The sequence below is a fragment of the Morus notabilis genome, unplaced genomic scaffold (assembly GCF_000414095.1).
Source record: "Morus notabilis unplaced genomic scaffold, ASM41409v2 Scaffold1800, whole genome shotgun sequence".
In the NCBI taxonomy this organism is placed as follows: domain Eukaryota; kingdom Viridiplantae; phylum Streptophyta; class Magnoliopsida; order Rosales; family Moraceae; genus Morus; species Morus notabilis.
In genome coordinates, this window is record NW_010367030.1 from 6,314 (window position 1) to 28,191 (window position 21,878).

At 34.2% G+C, this 21,878-nt stretch overlaps 3 protein-coding genes across 4 annotated transcripts; 2 read left to right on the top strand and 1 right to left on the bottom strand.

Annotated features, from left to right (window-relative positions):
* Positions 1-3,642: 3,642 nt before the first annotated feature.
* On the top strand, positions 3,643-11,708 carry LOC21387812 (probable acyl-activating enzyme 17, peroxisomal). Its single transcript, XM_010111768.2, has 14 exons — positions 3,643-4,047; positions 4,800-4,929; positions 5,028-5,296; positions 6,105-6,309; positions 6,968-7,008; positions 7,101-7,226; positions 7,802-7,875; positions 8,318-8,538; positions 9,133-9,227; positions 9,374-9,590; positions 10,197-10,322; positions 10,388-10,486; positions 11,103-11,318; positions 11,451-11,708. The coding sequence occupies exons 1-14, from the start codon at positions 3,794-3,796 to the stop codon at positions 11,559-11,561; spliced, it is 2,184 nt and encodes a 727-aa protein (XP_010110070.1). The 5' UTR covers positions 3,643-3,793; the 3' UTR covers positions 11,562-11,708.
* A 1,325-nt stretch (positions 11,709-13,033) lies between these two features.
* On the top strand, positions 13,034-15,963 carry LOC21387813 (protein CHAPERONE-LIKE PROTEIN OF POR1, chloroplastic). Of its 2 annotated transcripts, none has more exons than XM_024174562.1 (5): positions 13,034-13,266; positions 13,416-13,516; positions 14,485-14,867; positions 15,467-15,543; positions 15,654-15,963. In XM_024174562.1, the coding sequence occupies exons 1-5, from the start codon at positions 13,208-13,210 to the stop codon at positions 15,802-15,804; spliced, it is 771 nt and encodes a 256-aa protein (XP_024030330.1). In that variant the 5' UTR covers positions 13,034-13,207; the 3' UTR covers positions 15,805-15,963. The 2 variants fall into 2 exon arrangements, with proteins under 2 accessions (XP_024030330.1, XP_010110071.1); XM_010111769.2 differs by having other exon boundaries at positions 13,035-13,266; positions 13,440-13,516.
* Positions 15,964-17,213: 1,250 nt separating this feature from the next.
* Positions 17,214-18,666, bottom strand: LOC21387814 (tetraspanin-11). Its single transcript, XM_010111770.1, has 2 exons — positions 18,169-18,666; positions 17,214-17,528 (listed from the first exon to the last, which is right to left on the bottom strand). The coding sequence occupies exons 1-2, from the start codon at positions 18,664-18,666 to the stop codon at positions 17,214-17,216; spliced, it is 813 nt and encodes a 270-aa protein (XP_010110072.1).
* Between the last annotated feature and the right edge of the window lie 3,212 nt (positions 18,667-21,878).

Below are 21,878 nucleotides of genomic sequence, written 5' to 3' on the forward strand. Positions count from 1 at the left end.
TTGAATCAGTGAAGTAAACGGGCCATACTATATAAAATAAATAAACTTTGACTTGAATAGTAAAAGGTAAGAGAACAAAAAATACAAAATAACCTACACCATCATGTTGTGCTTAAGTTGAAAATCAAGCTGAAAACCACATGAGGAGATAGCCAAAAAAAGGTTTAGGAGAGCAAGATAGATAAAACCTGAATTGAAATCAGATAAACATATAACAAACAAAAAAAGGAACATACTATTATAGACAAATGAACTCTAGTTCAAGTAATGAAAAGAGGACAGCAAAAATTCCAAAATTACTTAAACCCATAAAGAAAGTAAGATAAAATAGGAGAAATTTTTTCCTTTTTTCTCTAAACTTTATGTATGAAAGGATAATAACAGAATGGGAAAAACAAAACCCAGCAATGGGGGAAAAACTGATATATGTATAAATAACTTTTGAATGAAATGGTAATGCCAAAAAAGAATAAGTAAAAAGAATAAAAGGGGATATCCAAAAAGTTTTAGTCAAAGAGAGTAGACAAAATCAGAATGTAAATGAGGAAAACATATTCACAATAACTATTGGACAAATTACATAAAACTCAACATGTTAAAATTGGTTATGGTCATCATCGCCACAAACAAAAATCAATAAAAACTAAAGTATGTCAAATAAAGACACATATCTAACTATATACATATCACTAAAAAATAAATGAAAAGGAAGTCAATATCTTAACACTATTTACTAATGAAACACAAAAAAAAAAAAAAAAGACACTGGATACTCACATTTATTAACAATAAAAGAGAATGTTTGTCAGCACTATATGTTAATATCAGCACAGCAAACGAACACATTCAATATCAGAAACACACATTAAGAAACTCTAGACAGAAGTTATTAATAGTACCTTAAATGTTGTAAATAATGCTTTAAAACTAAATATCAGCCAACCACACGTCAGTGAAAGGTACATAAATAAGAAAATGGTGAACTGGAAGGAATAAAAAAATAGAGCAGTAAATGATAGGGAATGAAGTATAACAATAAATGATAAAGGTTAAAGTAGGGAAGGAAAAACTGTGAACTGTAAGAAATAAAAAGATGGAGCAATAAATGATAGGGAATGAAGTAAAGCAGTAAATGATCAAGACTAAAGGGTACAAAACCTATAACAATATCACACGTAATACTAGAAAGTCAGTGCACAAAGACTGAAAGAACATAATTTTTAACTTAAATAAAAAAGCAGCATATTATTAGAGCCAAGAAGAAAAAAGAAGGGAAAAAACCCTAAATAATAATTATTTTAGAGAGGGGAAAAGGAGGGAAAAAAGTAATAAAATATTTTTTTCCTTCCCAGATTTTCCACTTATTCCAGATGATAAAATTTTTTTTTAAAAAAATCACCAATTCATTTATTAACTTTGCAATAAAAAGGGTACACATCATAAACTCATCACCTAAAAGTTAAGAACATTCATGTTAGATCATCAAGAATTAATAAATCTGTAAGCGGAAGCGTACCTGAATCCATATTGCTTGATTTCTCTCTAGAGTCGTGCAGTTTGTCTTCCAGATCAACATGCTTTTTTAGATAACCCTTTAACTTTTTCTCTGTACTCTTTCTGATGATGAGATGTCAGAATAAATGAAATAATACATGTGATCTGAGGACCATAACTGTCATATATTGATAACTTCCCTGTTATCTTTTGGTATTTCTATTTTAGCCCATCATAAAAATAGAAATTACCCTTAAGTCTCTACACATTAAAGGCCTACACCCTATTAGATACATTAAAGCTCAAAATACATAAACTTTATTAGATCACTTTTAATTAAGTTTAACTTTATATGACAGCTCGCAACACATAATTATTCATATATAAACTTAACATTGGATTAAGGATTCAATAAACAGATCATCACTATAGACACTACAGATCAGCAAATCAATAAATACAAAACAGATTGATTCAACAAGGACTCATATGCAAAATAAGACAGAAATAACAGTCGTAAAAAAAGTAAAATTTACCTATACAGTGTATGAAGTCAGCCACGTACGGAGAAAATCTGAACCATCCATATGGAAATCGCTTTTTGAGCAAAAGAATAACCTAAAGAACAAAATAAAGCACTCAAAAAAATTTCAGAGCATAAAAGGGAAATATAGTGTCAACAATTTAAAGAAATTTAAGCAAATCAACCATAAAAGAAAATAGGCAACAAAAAGAAAAGGAAAAAACTTTGAAGAAGGAAAAAAAAAAAAAGAAGAAGAAAGCTCAGAACATCCACTCGGTCAAAAGTAAAAAATCTGAACCAAAAACCCAAACCCAAACCCAATCTTTTTCGTCTTCAATATATGTTTCTTTATGCTTCTCGTGTAGCCTTCCTGCTATGAGATTTTTGATATTGATTAATCAATATTATCCATCGATCATAGAAGATTTGTTAAAAAACCATACGTGTGGTCGATTTTGTCTACCCTGTTGAGTGATTTTTCATTTGTCTAGTCTGGCATACACTATTTTTCTTTGGGGTTCATTTTTATTTATTAATAGAACATGTTATTTATCGATGCCGTGTTCTTATTGCAAGGATAATATGTTTGAATTGATGTTTGTATTACCTTTTAAATATATTATCCAATAATAAAAAAAAAAGCATTTCTAGTATAATACTAATTTGATTATTTTTGTGTTATTATAACATCAGTTTTTCTAATAATTAGTAATAGCCAACAATTAATGCTTTTTTTAGAAAACAAAACTAATTAATATTATTGTTATTCGTGTAATACGTTTTGTTGGTAATATAGAAAATGAGATTTTATGATATGGTATTCTTATATGTAATACATGTTTTTAATCTAGTTAAAATTGAATAATAAAATGTATGCAAAACTAATAAAACTTAGTACAAATGTGATGATTCAAAACAGTTGTATCAATTACATAATTGTCATAATAATAATAAAATAGATAAATTACATGTTTTCCTTTCGAATTATAGACCTTCACACCCTGAACTTTAATTTTAATTTTTTTCCTCCGAACTTTAATAACTCTTATTCTTACTTCTGTTATTGTTGTTGGCCACTATTGATGAACCTTCCAAATTTCTTTAGTCAAATAAATTAAGAAAAAGTTGGTTTAGTAAAAGATGACAACTCATAATACGTAATTGCACTTTTGTGTGACTAAATGAGGAGCATCTAACAGATTAATTATGTATTAAAAATGTTCAACAACACTTATTTGTGTGATCCATGACAACTTATATATCATATAGTTGATACTCATACACAAAAAATGATATTTGAGTCATCGTGTCTAGTATTTTTCTTTTAAAAAATTTGTTTTCATTTTTATTTTGAGAATTTTTTTAGTTTTGAAATTTATTTTAGAAATTTTTTAGTTAACGAAATTAAAGTATAAAATAGTATTTAATATAAATTGATAAGGATAACCTTAGCATTCTGAAGAATTTATACTCGCGGGAAAATAAAAATAAAAAAACAGAGAGATATTAAAAAAGGTAGGCAAAAATGGTTTTTAGAGAAAAACAGGGGTATTATGGTCTTTCTATAATCAACAACCAAGAAATAACCGTTGGTGTATTGTACCCGCTCCGAATGCAGACGCACACCTAACGAAACCACCTCGTCTCATCGTCATCTTCTCCATCAGTCAGTGAGTCGTCAAACTCTCTTAACACATCCAATCATCTCTCTCTCTCTCTCTCTCTCTCTCTCTCTCTCTACCAATCACTTGCAGAGCAAGCAAGGAAGCACCGGAAATGACTGACAAATCCCTCGACGGCGTCACAGCCTCCAACATCGCCGCCCTCGGAATCGCACCGGACGTCGCCGACGGACTCCATGGGAGGATCGCCGAGGTCGTCCGTATTTACGGTCCTGCCAATCCGGACACGTGGCGGCAGATCTCGACTCGTGTTCTCTCGCCCGACCTCCCCTTCGCCTTCCACCAGATGCTCTATCACTCCTGCTTCAACGGCTTCGGACCCGACCCGCCCGCCTGGATACCTGACCCGTGAGATATTGCATCTATTTTTTTTTCTTTTTTTTGGATTATTTTGGAGACTGTTTGTTTCCTCGGGGGGGAAAAAAAACCTTTCTTTCACGGAATTTCGGTAAAAAAAGTTTTTTTCCCCTCAACTTCTTTTGCTTCAATGGTTTCTTTTATTATTATTATTATTATTATTATTATTATTATTATTATTATTATTATTATTATTTTAATTTGGTTGAAATCACTTTTAGTTGATAGCTTCTCATGATTATAGGATTTGTCTCTCATTATCAATGTAACAAGTTGGCGTGAAAGTGATACAAAATACAACTAGACATTTACAGTGAAGTAGTTTAGTGAGTTCTAAACCAAATTGAATGTAGACTTGTGTATCATATATGTGCATATATAGTATATCTAGAGAAATTGGCAAAACTGAACTTGATGTCTCAATGTAAAAAGTGGTCGCACATTGTCGTTCTGAAGTCATTTTGCAAAGTAATATTTTTGGAAAGTTATTTTGCTGATAAAGTTTTCTTATTTGGCCATTTGTACAAAGATCTCATTTGAAATGCTTATGTTCTATACATTTCTTGGTTTTCATAAGCCTACTGAACAAAGTTTCTTTCGTTTACTAGTTATGTTTAAATTCCGGCGCATTGCCTAAAAGGTGAAGAAGTACTAGAAGAGTTGAAGCTATCACTTGAGAAATCTTAATAGGTCTAATGTTATCTGTGATTTTACTGAAATAAAATGCCTTGTTTTTTGAATAGGGAGGCTGCAATCTTAACAAATGTTGGCAAGCTATTAGAGAGGCGGGGAAAAGAGTTTCTGGGTTCAAGGTATAAGGATCCCATTTCAAATTTTTCTGATTTCCAGGAATTTTCTGTCACAAACCCTGAGGTGAGGTAACATAAATGTTGTATGACTGGTTTTTGATTCAGAATTTCGCCTAATTTGCCGAGACTTATCATCTTCTGTTTTTGTGCCTCATTTGTCAGGTCTACTGGAGAACAATATTCAATGAGATGAATGTATCTTTTTCAAATCCTCCGGAATGTATTTTCCATGAGAATGTGCCAGGAGGAGGGCAGGTTTCACATCCGGGTGGTCAATGGCTTCCTGGAGCATATGTGAATCCAGCAATGAATTGTTTGAGTGTTAACTCTAAGAGGAGTTTGGATGATGCATCGATAGTATGGCGTGATGAAGGAAAGGATGATCTGCCTGTGAACACAATGACACTTGAGGAATTGCGTTCAGAAGTTTGGTATGATACCACATATCCTTTAATCTTTGTTTCGTCAGACTCATTCTCATGTTTTTGTAAGATTATTTGTCCATTGTCCTGTTTACTATGTATTTGGGAACAAAAAATCTTCAAAATCAGGAATTCTCCAAAAGACGTAATAGTTGCTTTAAATTTTGATGTAATCTCCTGGAAACTTAAAGCCATTACACATTATTAGTTGGTGCCCCCTAGATTGTTGATTTTTTATCATGACTTTCAGTGCATATTGTAGCTCTGGATTCCCATAACATATGGTGCTTAGACTATGTCTGGATAACTAATAATTTATGTCTCTTAAAACTTAGTTTAGTTTGCAACCAAGTATGTCCACACATCATCAATATTTTACTAGAATTCCTTGTCCTGCTAGCTAGCTTCTATTACTGTTGGTGGGTCGTGAATAATATCACAGTGAAGGATTCTATAGTACGGCCAGATTTAGACAATACCATCCTTATCATGAGTCCTATATGAGCTTGAAAGATATGTGATATTAACAAAATTGGGGCAATGGCATTTGTAGGATGCACAATTAGGCTCTCTGAGGCGTACCATCTTTGTTTTTCATGGTATTGTGAGGCTAGTCATGCTAGTATGTGTTCCAAGCCATTGAATAAGTAACATAATAGCATGTGTTTTTGAGATTTTGGTTTGTTATATCTAAAACGAATATGCTATTAACAAACAACGTTCTGATATTCCTTTAGAATATTCAGGAAAAGAATATTTTCAACCGTTTGTATTTATAATATGAAGTAACTGAAGTTCACTTGGTTACACGTTGAAGGTTAGTAGCTCATGCGCTTAAAGAACTGGGTTTGGAGAGAGGATCTGCAATTGCAATTGATATGCCAATGCATGTCCATTCGGTCGTTATCTACCTAGCTATTGTTCTTGCAGGCTATGTTGTTGTATCTATAGCTGATAGTTTTGCTGCTGGTGAAATATCAACAAGACTCAAAATATCAAAAGCTAAAGCCATATTTACGCAGGTGGTTACAGTTTCTATGGAAGCTCTAAATGTTGATTTTTTTTTTTTTTTTTTTTTTTTGTGGATTCATCTGAAATTTCTTCGTCTGAAATTTCTTCACCTGAAGACTTTAGACCCGTTTGGAATTTTTTCTCAAGTCTTAAGCGTCCTTTCTTGAATTAGAGTTTGTGAAATGAATAATTAATTTTGCTTCTTTTAATTCTTGAACAAGTTAAAGTTTCTTTTTTTAAAATTTTTTTAATTTTTTGTAATTTGTAGGTTGTTTGGGGAAAATACACAAAGTAAATGATTATGAAGAAAGGGAAAAGGAAAACACTTTATATTAAAATGTAAACAGATTGATTTCGAAAAATAAAGTGAAAATTTAAAATCACTGGTGAGCCTTTAAGTTTGTTCTATATACATGTTCCTTTGAAATTTTATGTTTGAAAGGGGATTTGACAGCACAATTAGGTATTGATTTATAATTTCATTTATTTTCTCTTAATTTTCTTTAATCTGAATAAGTTCTCTAGGGTTATAATATTTGCCCATCACTTCTTCCATAGGGCGTCAGCATACATGCCTTTGTGTGTGAATCTTTTTTTTTTCTCTCTTTCTTTTTTTGGCCTTCCACAATTATCATTTTGAAGTTTTCGTTCATTTCCTCTTGTGGTCAGGATCTAATCATTCGTGGTGAAAAAAGTATACCCTTATATAGGTGAAGTTCTCATCATTCATTGGCCATCTGGTCAACTTTTTCTATCTTTTTGTGCTTTCAGTTTATCTCACTGGTTTGCTTCGATCACGCAGGCGAGTTGTGGAAGCTCAGTCTCCGATGGCAATTGTAATTCCTACAAGGGGATCTAGTTTTAGCACACAATTACGTCACGGTGATATTGGTTGGCATGATTTTCTAGAAAGAGTGAAAGAGTTCAAGTATATCACTGATTTCCAGCTTGATATATGTTTACTTTTTATTATGTGTTCAGTGACTTCCTACATTTGTTGAGTGATCTTTGTAACTTGATACAAACTGATTCATTCTACCTCAATCTTTTTTTCTTTTTCTTTTTTTTTTTCTTTTAGAAAAAGAGAAAACATTTGCATCCTTTTGATTCGCACAAGTTGAAGTTGAACTTTTGAATAACTTAGGGGAGAAAGTAGCAGAAAATTCGTGTCTTGTTGAGTTTGAATCAAGTATTTAGATATTGTGATATTTTCCAACATAAATGTTACAAATTTATTGATTTATTGAATTGAGTAGTATGTTTTATTACAAGACGTCTTTTTTCTCTCCCCTTCTTTTGAGATGTGGAGACCAGTTCTATTCAAGTTTTGTTGAGATTTGTGCTTACTACTGCATAGTTGCTCTTTTGTGCTTACTACTGCTGGCATATGATGCAGACTTGTTGTGCATGTTAAATTATAATTTAAGAGTTGTCCTTTATAGTAGCTCTGCATTTCTAATAACTTCAATCTTGTATTTGATACTTTTGGTGTTAAATCTGCAGAAAATGTGAATTTACTGCTGCAGAGCAACCAGTTGACGCATTTACAAATATCCTCTTCTCATCTGGAACTACAGGTAAACTTAAAGCTCGAAACTGCTTAGCTCTTACATTTTTATCTGCAAAATCAAATTTCCTATTTTCCTTGACTGAAAATTTTCAATTATTGTAATAAAATAAAACTTTGCAACTTGTGGTTTTTCATTATCTTGATGAACCGAAACTTTTATGCAGTTATGTCTACATCCTTACAATTAGAGCATGAGGATTGATAGTTCTATTGAAATATTGTAATCATCATCTGGCGCATATATATTATGTAAATTTAATTTCCGAAGTTTCTTTCTTAAGTGGGGTTTTACAAGATATGCCATTTGCTTTTTTGTTTAAACAATCTGGTATTCCTCTGATTCAGGTGCTGCTTCCTTCAGTCCTTGTTTTTTCATAATGCGACTTCAAAATTGACCAAAGAATATGTTCAGTTTACACGATCTTAACTGGGTTTATTCTTTGGTTTAGGGGACCCAAAGGCAATACCATGGACCCAGGCAACTCCTTTTAAAGCTGCCGCAGATGCATGGTGCCATATGGACATTCAGAAAGGGGATGTTGTTGCTTGGCCCACAAATCTGGGGTGGATGATGGGTCCCTGGCTGGTGTATGCTTCACTGTTAAATGGGGCTTCTATTGCACTGTATAATGGATCTCCACTTGGCTCTAGCTTTGCCAAGTTTATACAGGTAAATGATTGAGTTAGTTATTTGGATTTCAAATTTATGATTCAGTTATTTGATCTGTGGTCCTTTGTATATCTTGGGGATAAATCTCCTGTGATCTCCTAATCAAATTGAAGCACGCATTTTTCATAATATATAGAAATTGAGAAAATGGACAAGATTTGAATGCTCTCTTTAGCCCCTTAAGTTTGCCCTAATACCTATGGTAGTTATGTTTGTTTTACTGTTGCTTGGTACAATAGGGTAATAAACCCTCTCCAATCTCATCACCATGGCCGAAGCCCTAGGGCAAGAATTAGCAGCCTTTACCGAGTAGTAAGTGGTTCCAAACACACGCTCGTGGACTAATATGTTTCGAACTATTGAACAAGATAATGGACCTTTTTCCACTTTTGTGCATCAAATTTTATTCCTCTAATTTTTTTTGGCCCAATATATATATGCACGAAACCATTTTAATGTAGCACTGCATTCATTGTGAAAGCAACCATTTTAGCTACAAGTTGAACGTGCATATGCATACTGGTATATTTCTACTTTAGGCTTTTTTATTTTGAAATCATTTGCTCTCAACTTACACTTTTCCGTCATATCTAGGATGCTAAAGTAACAATGTTAGGTGTGATTCCAAGTATTGTTCGCACATGGAAAAGTATGAATTCTGTTAGTGGCTATGATTGGTCGACCATCCGGTAAGCATTCACAATATTTTCCCTTGTGGCTTATGGTGAACTAGTTTTATTAGCCCATATGGATGCATGTGTTATATAAACTAGTGGATTTTTTAACCGAACCCTAGTTCTTCCAAGCTTCATATTATTTCCCCAATGTCTTTTAGTTGCTTTGGCTCTACTGGTGAAGCGTCAAATGTAGATGAGTACCTATGGCTGATGGGGAGAGCATGCTACAAGCCTGTTATCGAGTATTGTGGCGGTACAGAGATTGGTGGTGGATTTGTTACTGGTTCATTATTACAGGCTCAGGCCTTGGCTGCTTTTAGCACACCGGCTATGGGCTGTAGTTTGTTTATTCTTGGCAGTGATGGTTATCCCATTGTAAGCACCAATCTACCTCACAATTCTCGTCCACAGAAACTTATTCTTATGTATCACTTCTTAAATTTTGCATGTTAGTATTGAATTCCTCTAGTACACAAAATCCTTGCAATTATTCATTACAAGTTGCAAAGCAGCCTGACAGCTGAGGAAAAGCTAATGATTATTTCGTTGGAAAGTAATCCATGAAGTACTAACCCAGTTGATTATTGACTCAACTTTGTGGTAAAATTTTTTAGAAGGTTTAATTCTCCACTGAAATAAAATTCATGTCATTATCTTATCAGGATTTGGATCATCTGCATATCAGCCTTTATTCTTTGTAACTTCCTATGATTAGGATTTGGATCATCTGCATATCAGCCTTTATTCTTTGTAACTTCCTATGCCGTTTATTTTGTCTAGATGAACTTTATTTTGGCAAAATTTTCTCGAAAATCATATGCTATCTCCATTAATCTTTTCCATCATTATCTCTTGCCAGTGTCATCATGCTGCATACCGTTGTACATTTCACTGGTGTAGTTGACATGACTAATTTCTGATATATATCCTCAATAGCTTTTGGCCAAGATACTCAAGCTAACCCTTCATCTTTGATGACAGCCAAAGAACAAACCTGGAATTGGTGAGTTAGCACTTGGTCCTGTCATGTTTGGATCTTCCATGACTTTGCTGAACGCTGATCACTATGATGTCTATTTCAAGGGAATGCCATTGTGGAATGGGAAGGTAATATTCCTCTCAGCTTCATACTGATGGTGTCTGTCAAATCATTGACGAGTTCCCTAATACAGGTTCTAAGAAGGCACGGAGACATGTTTGAGATTACATCAAGGGGTTACTATCGTGCACATGGTCGTGCAGATGATACGATGAATCTTGGAGGCATCAAGGTATTCACTTTGTGCTAAAAACTTAATGTTTAATGGAAAGGCTGACATGTTGAGATTATGGTTGCATATGTATATAAGCGAACCTCCACTAATGATCCAGAGATACAATACCTTAACGAATTGCACATTGATCAACTTAAATGTGTGCAAATGTACTAGGAGTGTTTAAGGAAAAGCAGAACAGGAACCTAGGAGAAAGTAAATTTTATTTAGAATATTGTTCTCCAAGTAATATATCTTGCATATGGATGGGTATTTCTTGAAATTTTGCAATGTAGCAGAAATTGAGTATCATACAATTGATCCTTTTCCTAGGCATCAACGGCGAATTTTGCGGTTTGAACAACACAGACGCAATAGGATATCAAGCCAGTTTATTCTGTATCCTGAATATTTTTCTTGCTATTATTGTGCAAAAAGCGAGGTGCTTGTTTAGATCTTTTCTGTAAATATGCTATTGTTTTTAAGGAAATGCTAGGCTTCGTTATTATATTGATCTTTCAGAGGAATGTCGACGCTTTGAAATACTTTTGTTATCGCACTTGTGTTGAGTCTTAAGGGGCAAAATAGCCGGGTATGATTAGTTTGAACTGATGCATTCCATTCGTTTGAGCAGGTGAGCTCTGTCGAAATTGAACGCCTCTGCAATGAAGTCGACAACAGCATCCTGGAGACTGCTGCCATCGGAGTGCCGCCTCCTGCTGGTGGACCAGAGCAGTTGGTGATTGCGGTTGTATTCAAGGACCCAGATAGCAACATAACCACCGACTTGAATCAATTAAGGATGTCTCTCAACTCAGCTGTGCAGAAGAAACTAAATCCTTTATTCAGGGTATTGATTTTGTTTTTGTTTTTGTTTTGTTTTGTTTTGTTTTGTTTTTTCCCGATTTCCTCATGGTTAACACTCTATTGGGTCATTAATCATGCATAGTCATGCTAATTTAGTACACGCTTGTTTGTTCAGGTCTCTCGGGTTGTGCCTCTCCAATCTCTTCCAAGAACAGCAACTAATAAGGTCATGAGAAGGATTTTGCGCCAGCAATTTGTTCAGCTTGACCAAACTTCTAAGATGTGAAATGTTTATATATACACACACACACACAAAGGAATGACGCCTGTCGTTAAATGTACAATATATAATAAGTCGTTATTTACTGTAATGAGTATGTTTTGACTCTATCACACGTGAAAATAGAATGGGGCAATAATTTTCTTTTTTTCTCCTCCCTTCTTCTCCCTTTCATTCTTTCTCGTTTTGTTTTTGAAAATCTCCATTTATGCAGGACTAGAAAAGAAGAGTTTTCAGTCGACAGCTGAAATAAAATTGCTAAAAACAAATTCATATAAGAAAAAAAAAAAAGATAAAGAACACGTAGAAGCTGACAAATATTTCAGTGGGAAGTATTGGCAGCTTAACAAGTGAATCTTTGTGTAATTTTTGCTCCCGAAAAAAAAAAGAAAAAAAAAAGATGATGTTCATATGAATCATATCTTTTCCAGAATTTGGGTTAAATTCATCATACGTCCATGATTGTTTTTTTTTTTTTTTTGGATAATTTACTTCCTTGATTCTCTCTCTTTAGAATTGTCCTCCAACTTTCAATTGTGCAAATTTGTTCTTCTAATTCTCGAAATGTCTCAATATGGACCCATTAACAGTGCCGGACAAAAACTTGGATTTTTTTTTTTTTTTTTTTTTTATACATGTATCAGCGTAAATCCGCCTTAAATAAGTTGGCGCTAGCCGCTAGGTACGGTGCTTATAAACGATAGATTTAATGAAAATTACGCAAGGAAAAAAAAAAGTATTGACAGAGGTAGACATATGTCGAACCCTACTAGTACAGAATTCAGTCAATCCCTTCCTATAAACATATTTACAACCCAAGGTTAAAAAAAAAAAAAAATTTTGAAAAGAAAAAAATTAAATGAAAGATATAAGGTTTAAGTTTAAATTAAAAGAAAAATATTAAAGAAAGATATAAGGTATAATTTTAAATTTGTACCTCCTCATTTTACTTACTATTTAACATGATACAAAACTAGTCCTCGAGTTTTTCATAACTTGTAATTTCATACTTTCATCAATTAAACCCAATTTTTTTAACAATTGTAGTCACATGCACGCAAGTGACTATCTAGTAAAAGAAATATAAGAGAGAAATATTGATATAAGGATTGCAAGTAAAAGAGAAGGCGTCACTTAAAAATAGAGCAAAATTGTTTTTATTTTTGCTTTTTGATATTCTTACAAATATTTTAAAGTATATTTTGTTTCAATTTATTATATTTCCCTTTATTAAACAGTCACGTAATTCGTTTGTTATTAGAACTCTAAAAACTTTTAGAATTTCATTGATGAAAAGTACTAAAGTTACCACATATAAAAAGCTAAGGACTAGTTTTGTGCCATTTAAAACTGTGGAGGCAAAACTGAGACAAATCCCTATCTTGGGGGTGAAATTTGAATTGATCCAAAATATAAAGGCCACGTCAAAAAAGGGGTGCGCTATGCGCATTCGAGCGTACTATAGCGGGACGGTGCTTCATTAAAAAACACGAGACCCCCGGATTATCGTTTTCCTCTCTCTCTAGCTGCGATAAACCAACAGGTCTTGGTTTCACAGCTGCGACTATCTTCATTCATGGTGTCCACAATCTCACCCAAATTAAATTAGGGTTTTTCGTCCTTCTAATTAGGGCTTCTTACTCCTCACAACAATGGTCTCTCTTTGCCTCTCCAAACCTAATTTTGCAACTCCTTTTCTCGGCCAGAAACTGTACTCTCTCTCTCTCTCTCTCTCCCCCCCGTATATATATTATATATGTGTATATGTATATATATTTCTGTTATTAAAATTAACGACTCTATTCAAATAGTAAGAATTTTCAAGTTTTTGAGATTTTGATTGATTTTTATTTTTGTTAGTTCTTTCTTTCTTCCTTCTTGCAGTTCGTTTCATGGGAATACAACGAAGGATTGCGTCGTTCTGGGAGGCCCTCGGTGTGCTGTGGATACACCTTATGGAGGTATTCATTCTTCCGAAAAAAAAAAAATTTTTTTTTTCCTTTTTTTTTTGTTTTTATCAAATTAGTTTGTATACAAGTATATACAACTGATTGAGTTTCCTTTATAGTTAATTATTTTGCTTTTTCTTTTTCTGAAGAAAAAAGGGTGATAATTAACTCTCTGTTTTTTTTTTTTTTTTGTTAGTTATGATTCAAAATTTATTTGGAAAGTGTTATTCTGTTCTGCATGTGTTTGCTTCTATTGTATTTTGTGTTTTAAGCTCCTTCTTTATTGACATTGCTTCAATGCCCAATTCGGTTATTTTAATTCGAGTTCACAATCCTTTCTTCATGGAAGGTTGAAACTATTGGTAAATTGCTCTAAGACAAATAGTTCTGTTTAACTACCAATTTTCTTATCCCTTCTGGGTCAGGATATTGCTGTAATCTTGGATTGTTTTTTAATCAAAAAGGATGATCTTGAAGAATAGTGTAATTTCTGCCCAATCCCAACACTTATGAATAGTGTTTTAATTTCGTATGATGGTGATGCCTTTGGTTCTTCGGTATGATTTGAAAGATTCAGCATAAGGTTCTTGTTACATGTATCTCCGTTTTATCTATAGAAAATATCCATCTGATCAGTCGAATGCGTATTTAAACTACATTGAATGCACGGTTGCTGTAGTTTCGATTGTTATGCTTGGAATTGTTTGGTTGTTGCTTCAAGAAAATTATGTTTGTTATGGGTAGCCAAGAAGAAAGTCATATACTCAACTGCTATCAATTTTTGCTTCACCCTCTTGTTCAAGCCATATATAATGGTTATGAAGAATCGACTAAGTTTTACCATTTTCCGTTCCTGAAAATCATGAATGATACCTTATTTTTCTGTCATATCTTCATCTCTTTGATCAACTCTGGTCCAACTGCTGAATTTTTTAGAAGATTAGTCATTTGTGGTATGTGTATCTTCACTTTGTACACAGGTAATGTCCCAAAATTCCCTAGATTAAGAGTTTGGGATCCGTATAAACGCCTTGGTATAAGTCGTGATGCTTCTGAGGAAGAGATTTGGGGATCTCGCAATTTTCTCTTGCAACAGTACACTGGACATGAGAGAAGTGAAGAATCAATAGAAGCTGCCTTTGAGAAAATACTGATGGCCAGCTTCCAGCACCGGAAGAAAACAAAAATTAATTTGAAGACCAGGTTGAAGAAGCAAGTGGAGGAGTCTCCACCTTGGATAAAGAACTTGCTGAGTTTCGTGGAACTCCCCCCTGTTGATATAACTTTGAGAAGATTGTTCCTCTTTGCCTTCATGGGTGGCTGGAGTATTATTAACTCTGCTGAAAGTGGACCTGCATTTCAGGTATGTTGCAACTCTTATGCCCTGTTTTAGTCTAAATATTTGAATTGCTGTTTCATCTAGACCTATGCTTTTCTTTCTAAATGCAATATCCCTTCATCATGAGATGGATGTGAAGGATGTTGGGAAATCGAGTTTGGACTTTAAAATCCCATTAATTTTCAATAGATGAAATCTTTATTTGACAGGTTAATCCTTAAGACGTATGACATATGACTTGGGTTGGCGTTCAGATTTGTTTTCTTATAATTAATCCTTAAGACGTATGATATGACTTTGGTTGGCGTTCAGATTTGTTTTCTTATGAATAACTTGTACGTGGGTGGAAATCGCATAAATATGATTCACAAATGCCCTGTTTTGTTCTTTGCCGCTGGAATCTGTTTTATAATTCATCTCTAGTCTTCTGTTGTTCCTAGCATTGAAACCCATCTTCCACCCATAGAGAGAGAGAGAGAGAGAGAGAGAGAGCACCCCTGTAGAAATTAATTTTTAGATTTATTGAACCCTCCAAGCTTTTCATTGATGCGATCGAATAATCCAGTTTATTCGCTAAATATAACAATTTTGTGTTTCCTTCTTTCTCTACTACCTGAATGCAGGTGGCAGTCTCCTTGGCAGCTTGCATATATTTCCTCAATGAGAAGACAAAGAGCTTGGGCAGAGCTTTCATTATTGGGTATGTTAGCGAGCAACTATAGTGACCATTTTTCAGAAGTTGCCATTTTTCTCTCTCCTTGTTTGCTCCCATTACTCTTAAGCTAAATCTTTGGTCTTTTCACCATGCAGTTTTGGAGCTCTAGTAACTGGTTGGGTATGTGGCTCTTTGTTGGTCCCAAATATTCCCTCAGTTCTCTTACACCCTACTTGGACCCTCGAACTCGCAACATCTCTAGTAGTTTATGTCTTCTTATTTCTTGGTTGCACTTTTCTCAAGTAGAACTCAAATTTTTGTCATGACTCAGGATCTGTGTTTTTTGAAAATGCAAATTGGATAAAGCTTAGCTTTTACAATTCCGTTGCTAATTGAATTATAATTTACCAATTTACGAGTTATGAATGAAGAAAAAGAAAATATCGTTTGTAGTGCCTTTTTCCATGTATTCTGTTACTTGGTGGTCAAATTCTTTTTCATTAGAGCATAAATATAATACTTGTGTATGTATATGCGGGAAATGCCAAACCTATGAGCTTCTTTTGGGGAACAATTGTGTTCTTAGGTTACGTACTTTTGGTATCAATTTTGTTTTTGATCTAATATGTACCGTTTAGGGTTACTTTTCTTTGGTTTTGTGGGTTCCCTTTTACAATTTCCAGTACCTTATGATGGAGGGTTTGGGGGAAAGAGCATGTTAGAGCAAACATTAAGATATGTACAACTATAGGGGCCTAGCTGGTGTTCACCACCACACATGAATAGAATGTGAATCCAAGATGGGCCACATGACGGGGTCATGCCATCATTAGTTGTGATGTTGGACACCACTGGTGCCCTATGCATTTTGACACATTTTTTAAACGAAAATAGTAGAAAATATGCCGATATGAAAAGCTTAAGAAAGTATATAAGTTAATTTTTAGTTATAGAAATTAATAGGCCATAACTTGTCAAGTTATGGTTCATAATCAGATAAGTTATGGACAAACTTGTCAAGTTCTGATCCATAACCAGACAAGTTATGGACAAAAATCGTGAATTATGGATAATAACTTGTCAAGTTATGGTTCATAACCATACAAGCTATGGACAAAAACAGTAATTTGGTCTATTTATTAACTGATGTAAACTATTAGCCTATTAATTTTAATTCATCGCAAGTCTTGGCTATTTCTCTCTTTCTCCCTTTATTAAAATATATGGAGATTTTGCAAATGATGGTGCTCAACATATTTCCGCTTTCTTTCAGATGGCTTTTAGATTTTAATCTTGATTATTAATTTGTGTTTTTCTCTAATCTTTTCTCATTATGAGGGGTTTCTATTTGATATTTGCTTAGATCCCTTGCTTAGCCCATTCAAATTACTTTCTCTTGTACTTCATATAATATGTGTAATACTTCAGAAGTTAAAAACCAGCCACCAAAAAAATTCACAAATTCTCAACCTAGACGAGAATATGCGTTTCTAGGCAAAAATCCAAAATTAACTATCATAAAAATAGTTGTTGAGCATAGAAATTCCACTACATAATACTCCAAACCTACCTACAACAAAACATAAGCATTAAGAAATAAAATCAAGTTGGCTAAACAACCACAAATCCGGTGATTCATAAAATCTAATCACTAATATAGCAACACTAGTACTAGAAGAAATCAAGTGATCATAATGGTAAATTAATAATAGTCATCATGGGTGGCCTCTATGAGTAGTGTACTTGGGACTTGACCTATTGTTCCTAGTAGCGCAGCAGCCAATGCAGTAGATGAGGGTGAGGATGATGAGGACACAGCTGTTGAAGATGGCCAAACGCCTCCACTCCTTCCTGATGTTGAACAGCACCCCGGCCTTGCACGACTTGCAGTTGAAGCACAGTGTTGTCTGCTCGTTGCTCCACGTCGTGCAGTCAGTGTCGGGCACTGCAGGGCCCGTCTTCGGGGCCACCCAGTAGGTCGCGTTCCTGTACTCGAAGCCACAGTAGGATGGCGGCTTGCAGCAACCCGACTGTGTGTGTACATGCACAGAAGAAACTAGTTAATACTAAGAAGTAATTAAAAGATTTATGATGGCACAAAACAAATACAAGAGGAAAAAAAAAATCCACCACTGTATAGCACTTCATTAAACTAGTACAGAAGGAATCACAAAACTACCTAGTTCGGTAACTGAATTTATTAATTTCCAAATGGACGTCCTCTCAAAATTTGAATCTGCCTAATTAAAAAGAGGAAAAAAAAAAAGTGTCTGAATCTCCCTTCCTCTTTTTTTTTTTACAATGTGAAAGCCGTCCCCTACAGACTAAAGGAACAAATATATATATATATAGATAAATGAAGAGATGGGAAACCAAAAAGAACACATGAGAACATGTACAATATAGAGCGAAGATGTCCTTATTACATAAAACTATAAATTTCCAAGTTCAAAAAAAAAAAAAAAAAAAAAAAAAACAATGAAAATCCAACATGCACAATATCCAAGTAAATCTAAGCATGCCATATTAAGAAGAAAACAAAACAAAACAAAACAAAATCCAAAACAGTATCATGCACGTACAAAATTAAATGAAAAACCAAACACGTAAACATTACAAGATCCATTATTTACGTACTTATAGAGAAATAAAAGTAACGTAATTAATTACCTGCGTTGGCGAGAGATTCTTCTTGTAAAACTGAGCCTGAGTTTGTCCCAAACTCCTACAAACGTTGGCATCAACCAAACAGCTCCTAATCCCGCCCCAATTCTTCTCATTGACAACGTAATTCTGGAGCCAGTGCGAGAAATCCCCGAGCCGGTACTCCTTATACCCGCGTCCAGACACGGCCTGTCCGAGCCCCTTGTTGGTTATCAACAGCGCGAAAACTGTGAAGGCGATCAGCCCAAGGATCATCACAAACATGACCGTCAAGTAGATGTAGAGCACGGCATTGATCCGGCAGCACGACCCGATCAGCCCGAGCAGCGACACGACCACGAAGAACACCCCGAGGGCGAGGAGCGGCGCCTGGATGGCCCGCTGGCACTCGGAGGAGGAGGAGGAATGGTAGCGGAGGAAGATTGCGGAGGCGATGGCCGCGGCCCCAGCGACGAGCGTCACCGCGTTGAGGAGCCCGACGACGGTGTTGCTTATTCGGAACATGGCGGAACAAGAATTGAGAGATTGAGGAAGAGGAATAGAATGGTGCAAAAACTGTGTGATTTGGTGGAAAAATATTAACAAGACTCGCTCCTCTAAAATGGTAACTGTTTTATAGTTGTGTTCCTTTTTTTTTTTTTTTTTTTTTGTAGCAAACGGTTGCTTCGGGGGTGTTAGAGGATTGGCCCTCATTTTGGGGATTATTTACGGGAATGCCATTACGAGAGGTTTTTGGGAAGTCGGGTTGGGGTCGTGGCTGACAGTTTTCGGCCAAGCGCTGGTCCACGTAAGGGTTGACGGTTGTTTTGGGTGTTGGAATTACGGGAATGCCCCTGGGGCTGTTTGGTGAAAGGTGGGGTAATGGGGTAATGGGCCAATGGGGAAACAAATCTCATCGCCCACGTAGTACGGTTTTTGTTTTAGTGGGAGTGTGGAAATGTTTTTTTTTTTTTCTTTTTTTTCTTAACGTAAATTTTTTTTGTTTGAAAAATTTTTGACGTAAATCAATGCATCAAAGGCTTTTTGATTCAAAGCCATGAGCCATCTCATACGACCGAGGGGCGACATTTTTTATTTTTTATTTTTGGGGTCAAATCGAAGGGTGATTTCGTTTCCATTAAAAAAACGTGCGTTTCTTTTTTTCTTCTATAACAATTATAAATTTTTTTTTTTTGGCTGCTGTAATGGTGTATTTCAACCCCCGTGACAAATGGCCTCTATCGGTAGTAATGTTTCTGAAGTCTTGTTCACTTTGCAGATTTAAATTTTTAATTTGAGTTGAGATGTGACATTTTTTTGAGAGTTTTTCTCTGTAGAAGAAAAAATTAGATGTGACATTTTCTGAGAGCTTTTTACTGTAAAAATTTAAAACTGAAAACTCGAATCGGTGAAATGAACGAGGTCTAAGTATTTTTTTTTTTAAGAAAATTCATCTTAATACATGAGCTAATGTCTAATTTACCTTTTTAATCTATTAGAGTTATTTAGTAAAACATTTTGCAACCTAAAAAATGCTCATGGCCTCAAAATGATATTTTTAACAATCATAAGATATTTTTTAATATTTTATAAATAACCGGGTACCAATGTTGTGTTATGTAAAAATATCGTTTACCAAAATGATTAAAACCTGAGTGGAATGTGAAAATCACAATGGTGTGTGTTTTCGATTTTCCTTTTTGTGCTCAAGAAATATACGTGCATTACTTTGTATGGGTCGTGTATTATGCTTTAGAGTTTTTTTTTTAAATTTAAAAATAATTTCATGCAAATATAAAATTAAAGATTTTACCTTCTTATCATGATTAATATAACATTAAAACATTTTATACGTCAACTGATATGAAATTTATTCAGTGAAAAGGTAGTGTGATATAAAATTTTATACATTCATTAATATAAAACTTATTCTGCAAAATGGATTTGTAGTGACGGGTCAAATTATTGCACTTTAAAAGAAACATTTTACTCCTCTAATTTTTGTTTTTTTTTTTTTGTTCGGAAATCTTTCAATTTACCCAAAACAGTTTTACATTTTAGTAAAATATACAATTTAAATAAAAAGCAAAGTAGAATGATTTTTATAAAACCCTCATCAACGGTTGAAACAATCGTCGCATGTCTTCGATATACAACGACTCCGGATTTGACAACGATTGAAAACCGTTGTCAACAACACGGCAGTTAATTCTACTACTTGTTCTCGTGTTATTGACTTGGACTTGGATGTTTCCAGCAAATCACAACGTTAACAACCGGTCCACAATCACATTGAATACATTTTCTACAGGTTGCTGCTGCGTTGTTGAACATTTTCTACTGGATTGTCGTATTTTCCTCTACTGTAAAAATGGGCTCTATCACTTATGAGATTTTCCCTCAAAGCATCGGTTATCACGTCCAAAACCTATCACGCGTGCCTCACGTGATGTTTTGTCTAGATTGTCTAATGAGAAAATGTTTATTACTGTCTAAGATAAATATTGTACAGTTTAGGGGTCTGTTCGCTGATTCGAGTTGATATGTGATTTTATGTGAGAGTTTTTTACTGTAGTAAAAAAGTTAGATATGACTGTTTGTGAGAGTTTTTTACTGTAGTAAAACTCGAATTCTAAACTCGAATCAACGAAATGAACAGGGCCTAGATATTCCCTGAATTAGATTATTTTGGATTTTCAAAAGATCAAATGTGAGTAGGCTGAAAATGCCCAATTGACAAATGTGGATTATGTAGAGCAACCCCACCACTTCTCAAGGGCATCTACGGTAAAGTGTATTATTCCCACCTTTTCCTTTTGTTATATAAGGACTTTGTGTTTTATAGTAAGTTTAGATCTTTTCTGATCTCTTCAAGAAATCTCATTCACTCACATTTAGTGCTTAAGAGATTCATAAGAACTTAGAAGGGAATAGAATAAATTTTCAAGAGAAAATTAAAAATTCTACTTTTTTTTTTTTAAGTACTTGACTTAATACTAAAAGTATCCCTTTTGAAAAACTCTACACATTGATTAGTTTTAGTTTGAAAAATAGAAATATATGTATTAATGTTAAGGAGTAGAAATAAAAAGAGGTTAAATTTCAAGGTGATTTCTAAAAATTCCCCATTATTCAAACCCATTCTTTAAGCGTTCAAGATAAATCAAAGCAATTGGAATGGGCTCATGGGATTATGAGAGAACAACAGTACTGCACTAGCATGGAATAACAAAAGGTTGGAGCTCTTTGATCATCAATAATTATTTGTCCGAAAGGTAAAGAAACGTTTTTTCATGTGAAATTATAATAAATGACAATATTATAGTAAAAAGTTTGTTGAAAAATTTTTGTAATACATTCCACTACGTTTTATTATAAATTTTTTACAACCTAACCAACAACTTTACAATACTAATTAACGTGATAACTTTTTAAACATTTACCAATATACTTGTTGAATTTTTTAATCGCTAATGAAAGTTGAATTTTAGGACCTAGAGTTCGTTCACTTCGCTGATTCGAGTTGAGATGTGATTTTATGTTAGAGCTTTTTACTGTAACAAAAAAGTTAGATGTGATTATTTGTGAGAGCTTTTTACTGTAGTAAAACTTGAATTCTAAACTCGAATCAGCGAAATGAACGAGAACTTAATTGCAAAATGAACAATTCTCAATCACGAGAATGTTAAACTACAAAAAGCTTATGGGCACATGTGCTAAAAACCTATAATAGTCCC

Excerpts from the sequence above, each read along its gene's own strand:
- LOC21387812 (XM_010111768.2), top strand. The coding sequence starts at position 3,794 with ATGACTGACAAATCCCTCGACGGCGTCACAGCCTCCAACATCGCCGCC. Across the intron at positions 7,227-7,801 it reads GAAAGAGTGAAAGAGTTCAA|AAAATGTGAATTTACTGCTG; the intron begins GTATATCACTGA and ends TTAAATCTGCAG. Across the intron at positions 10,487-11,102 it reads TGAATCTTGGAGGCATCAAG|GTGAGCTCTGTCGAAATTGA; the intron begins GTATTCACTTTG and ends TCGTTTGAGCAG.
- LOC21387813 (XM_024174562.1), top strand. The coding sequence starts at position 13,208 with ATGGTCTCTCTTTGCCTCTCCAAACCTAATTTTGCAACTCCTTTTCTC. Across the intron at positions 13,267-13,415 it reads CCTTTTCTCGGCCAGAAACT|TTCTTTCTTTCTTCCTTCTT; the intron begins GTACTCTCTCTC and ends TATTTTTGTTAG. Across the intron at positions 15,544-15,653 it reads GGCAGAGCTTTCATTATTGG|TTTTGGAGCTCTAGTAACTG; the intron begins GTATGTTAGCGA and ends TTCACCATGCAG.
- LOC21387814 (XM_010111770.1), bottom strand. The coding sequence starts at position 18,666 with ATGTTCCGAATAAGCAACACCGTCGTCGGGCTCCTCAACGCGGTGACG. Across the intron at positions 17,529-18,168 it reads AGAATCTCTCGCCAACGCAG|TCGGGTTGCTGCAAGCCGCC; the intron begins GTAATTAATTAC and ends GTACACACACAG.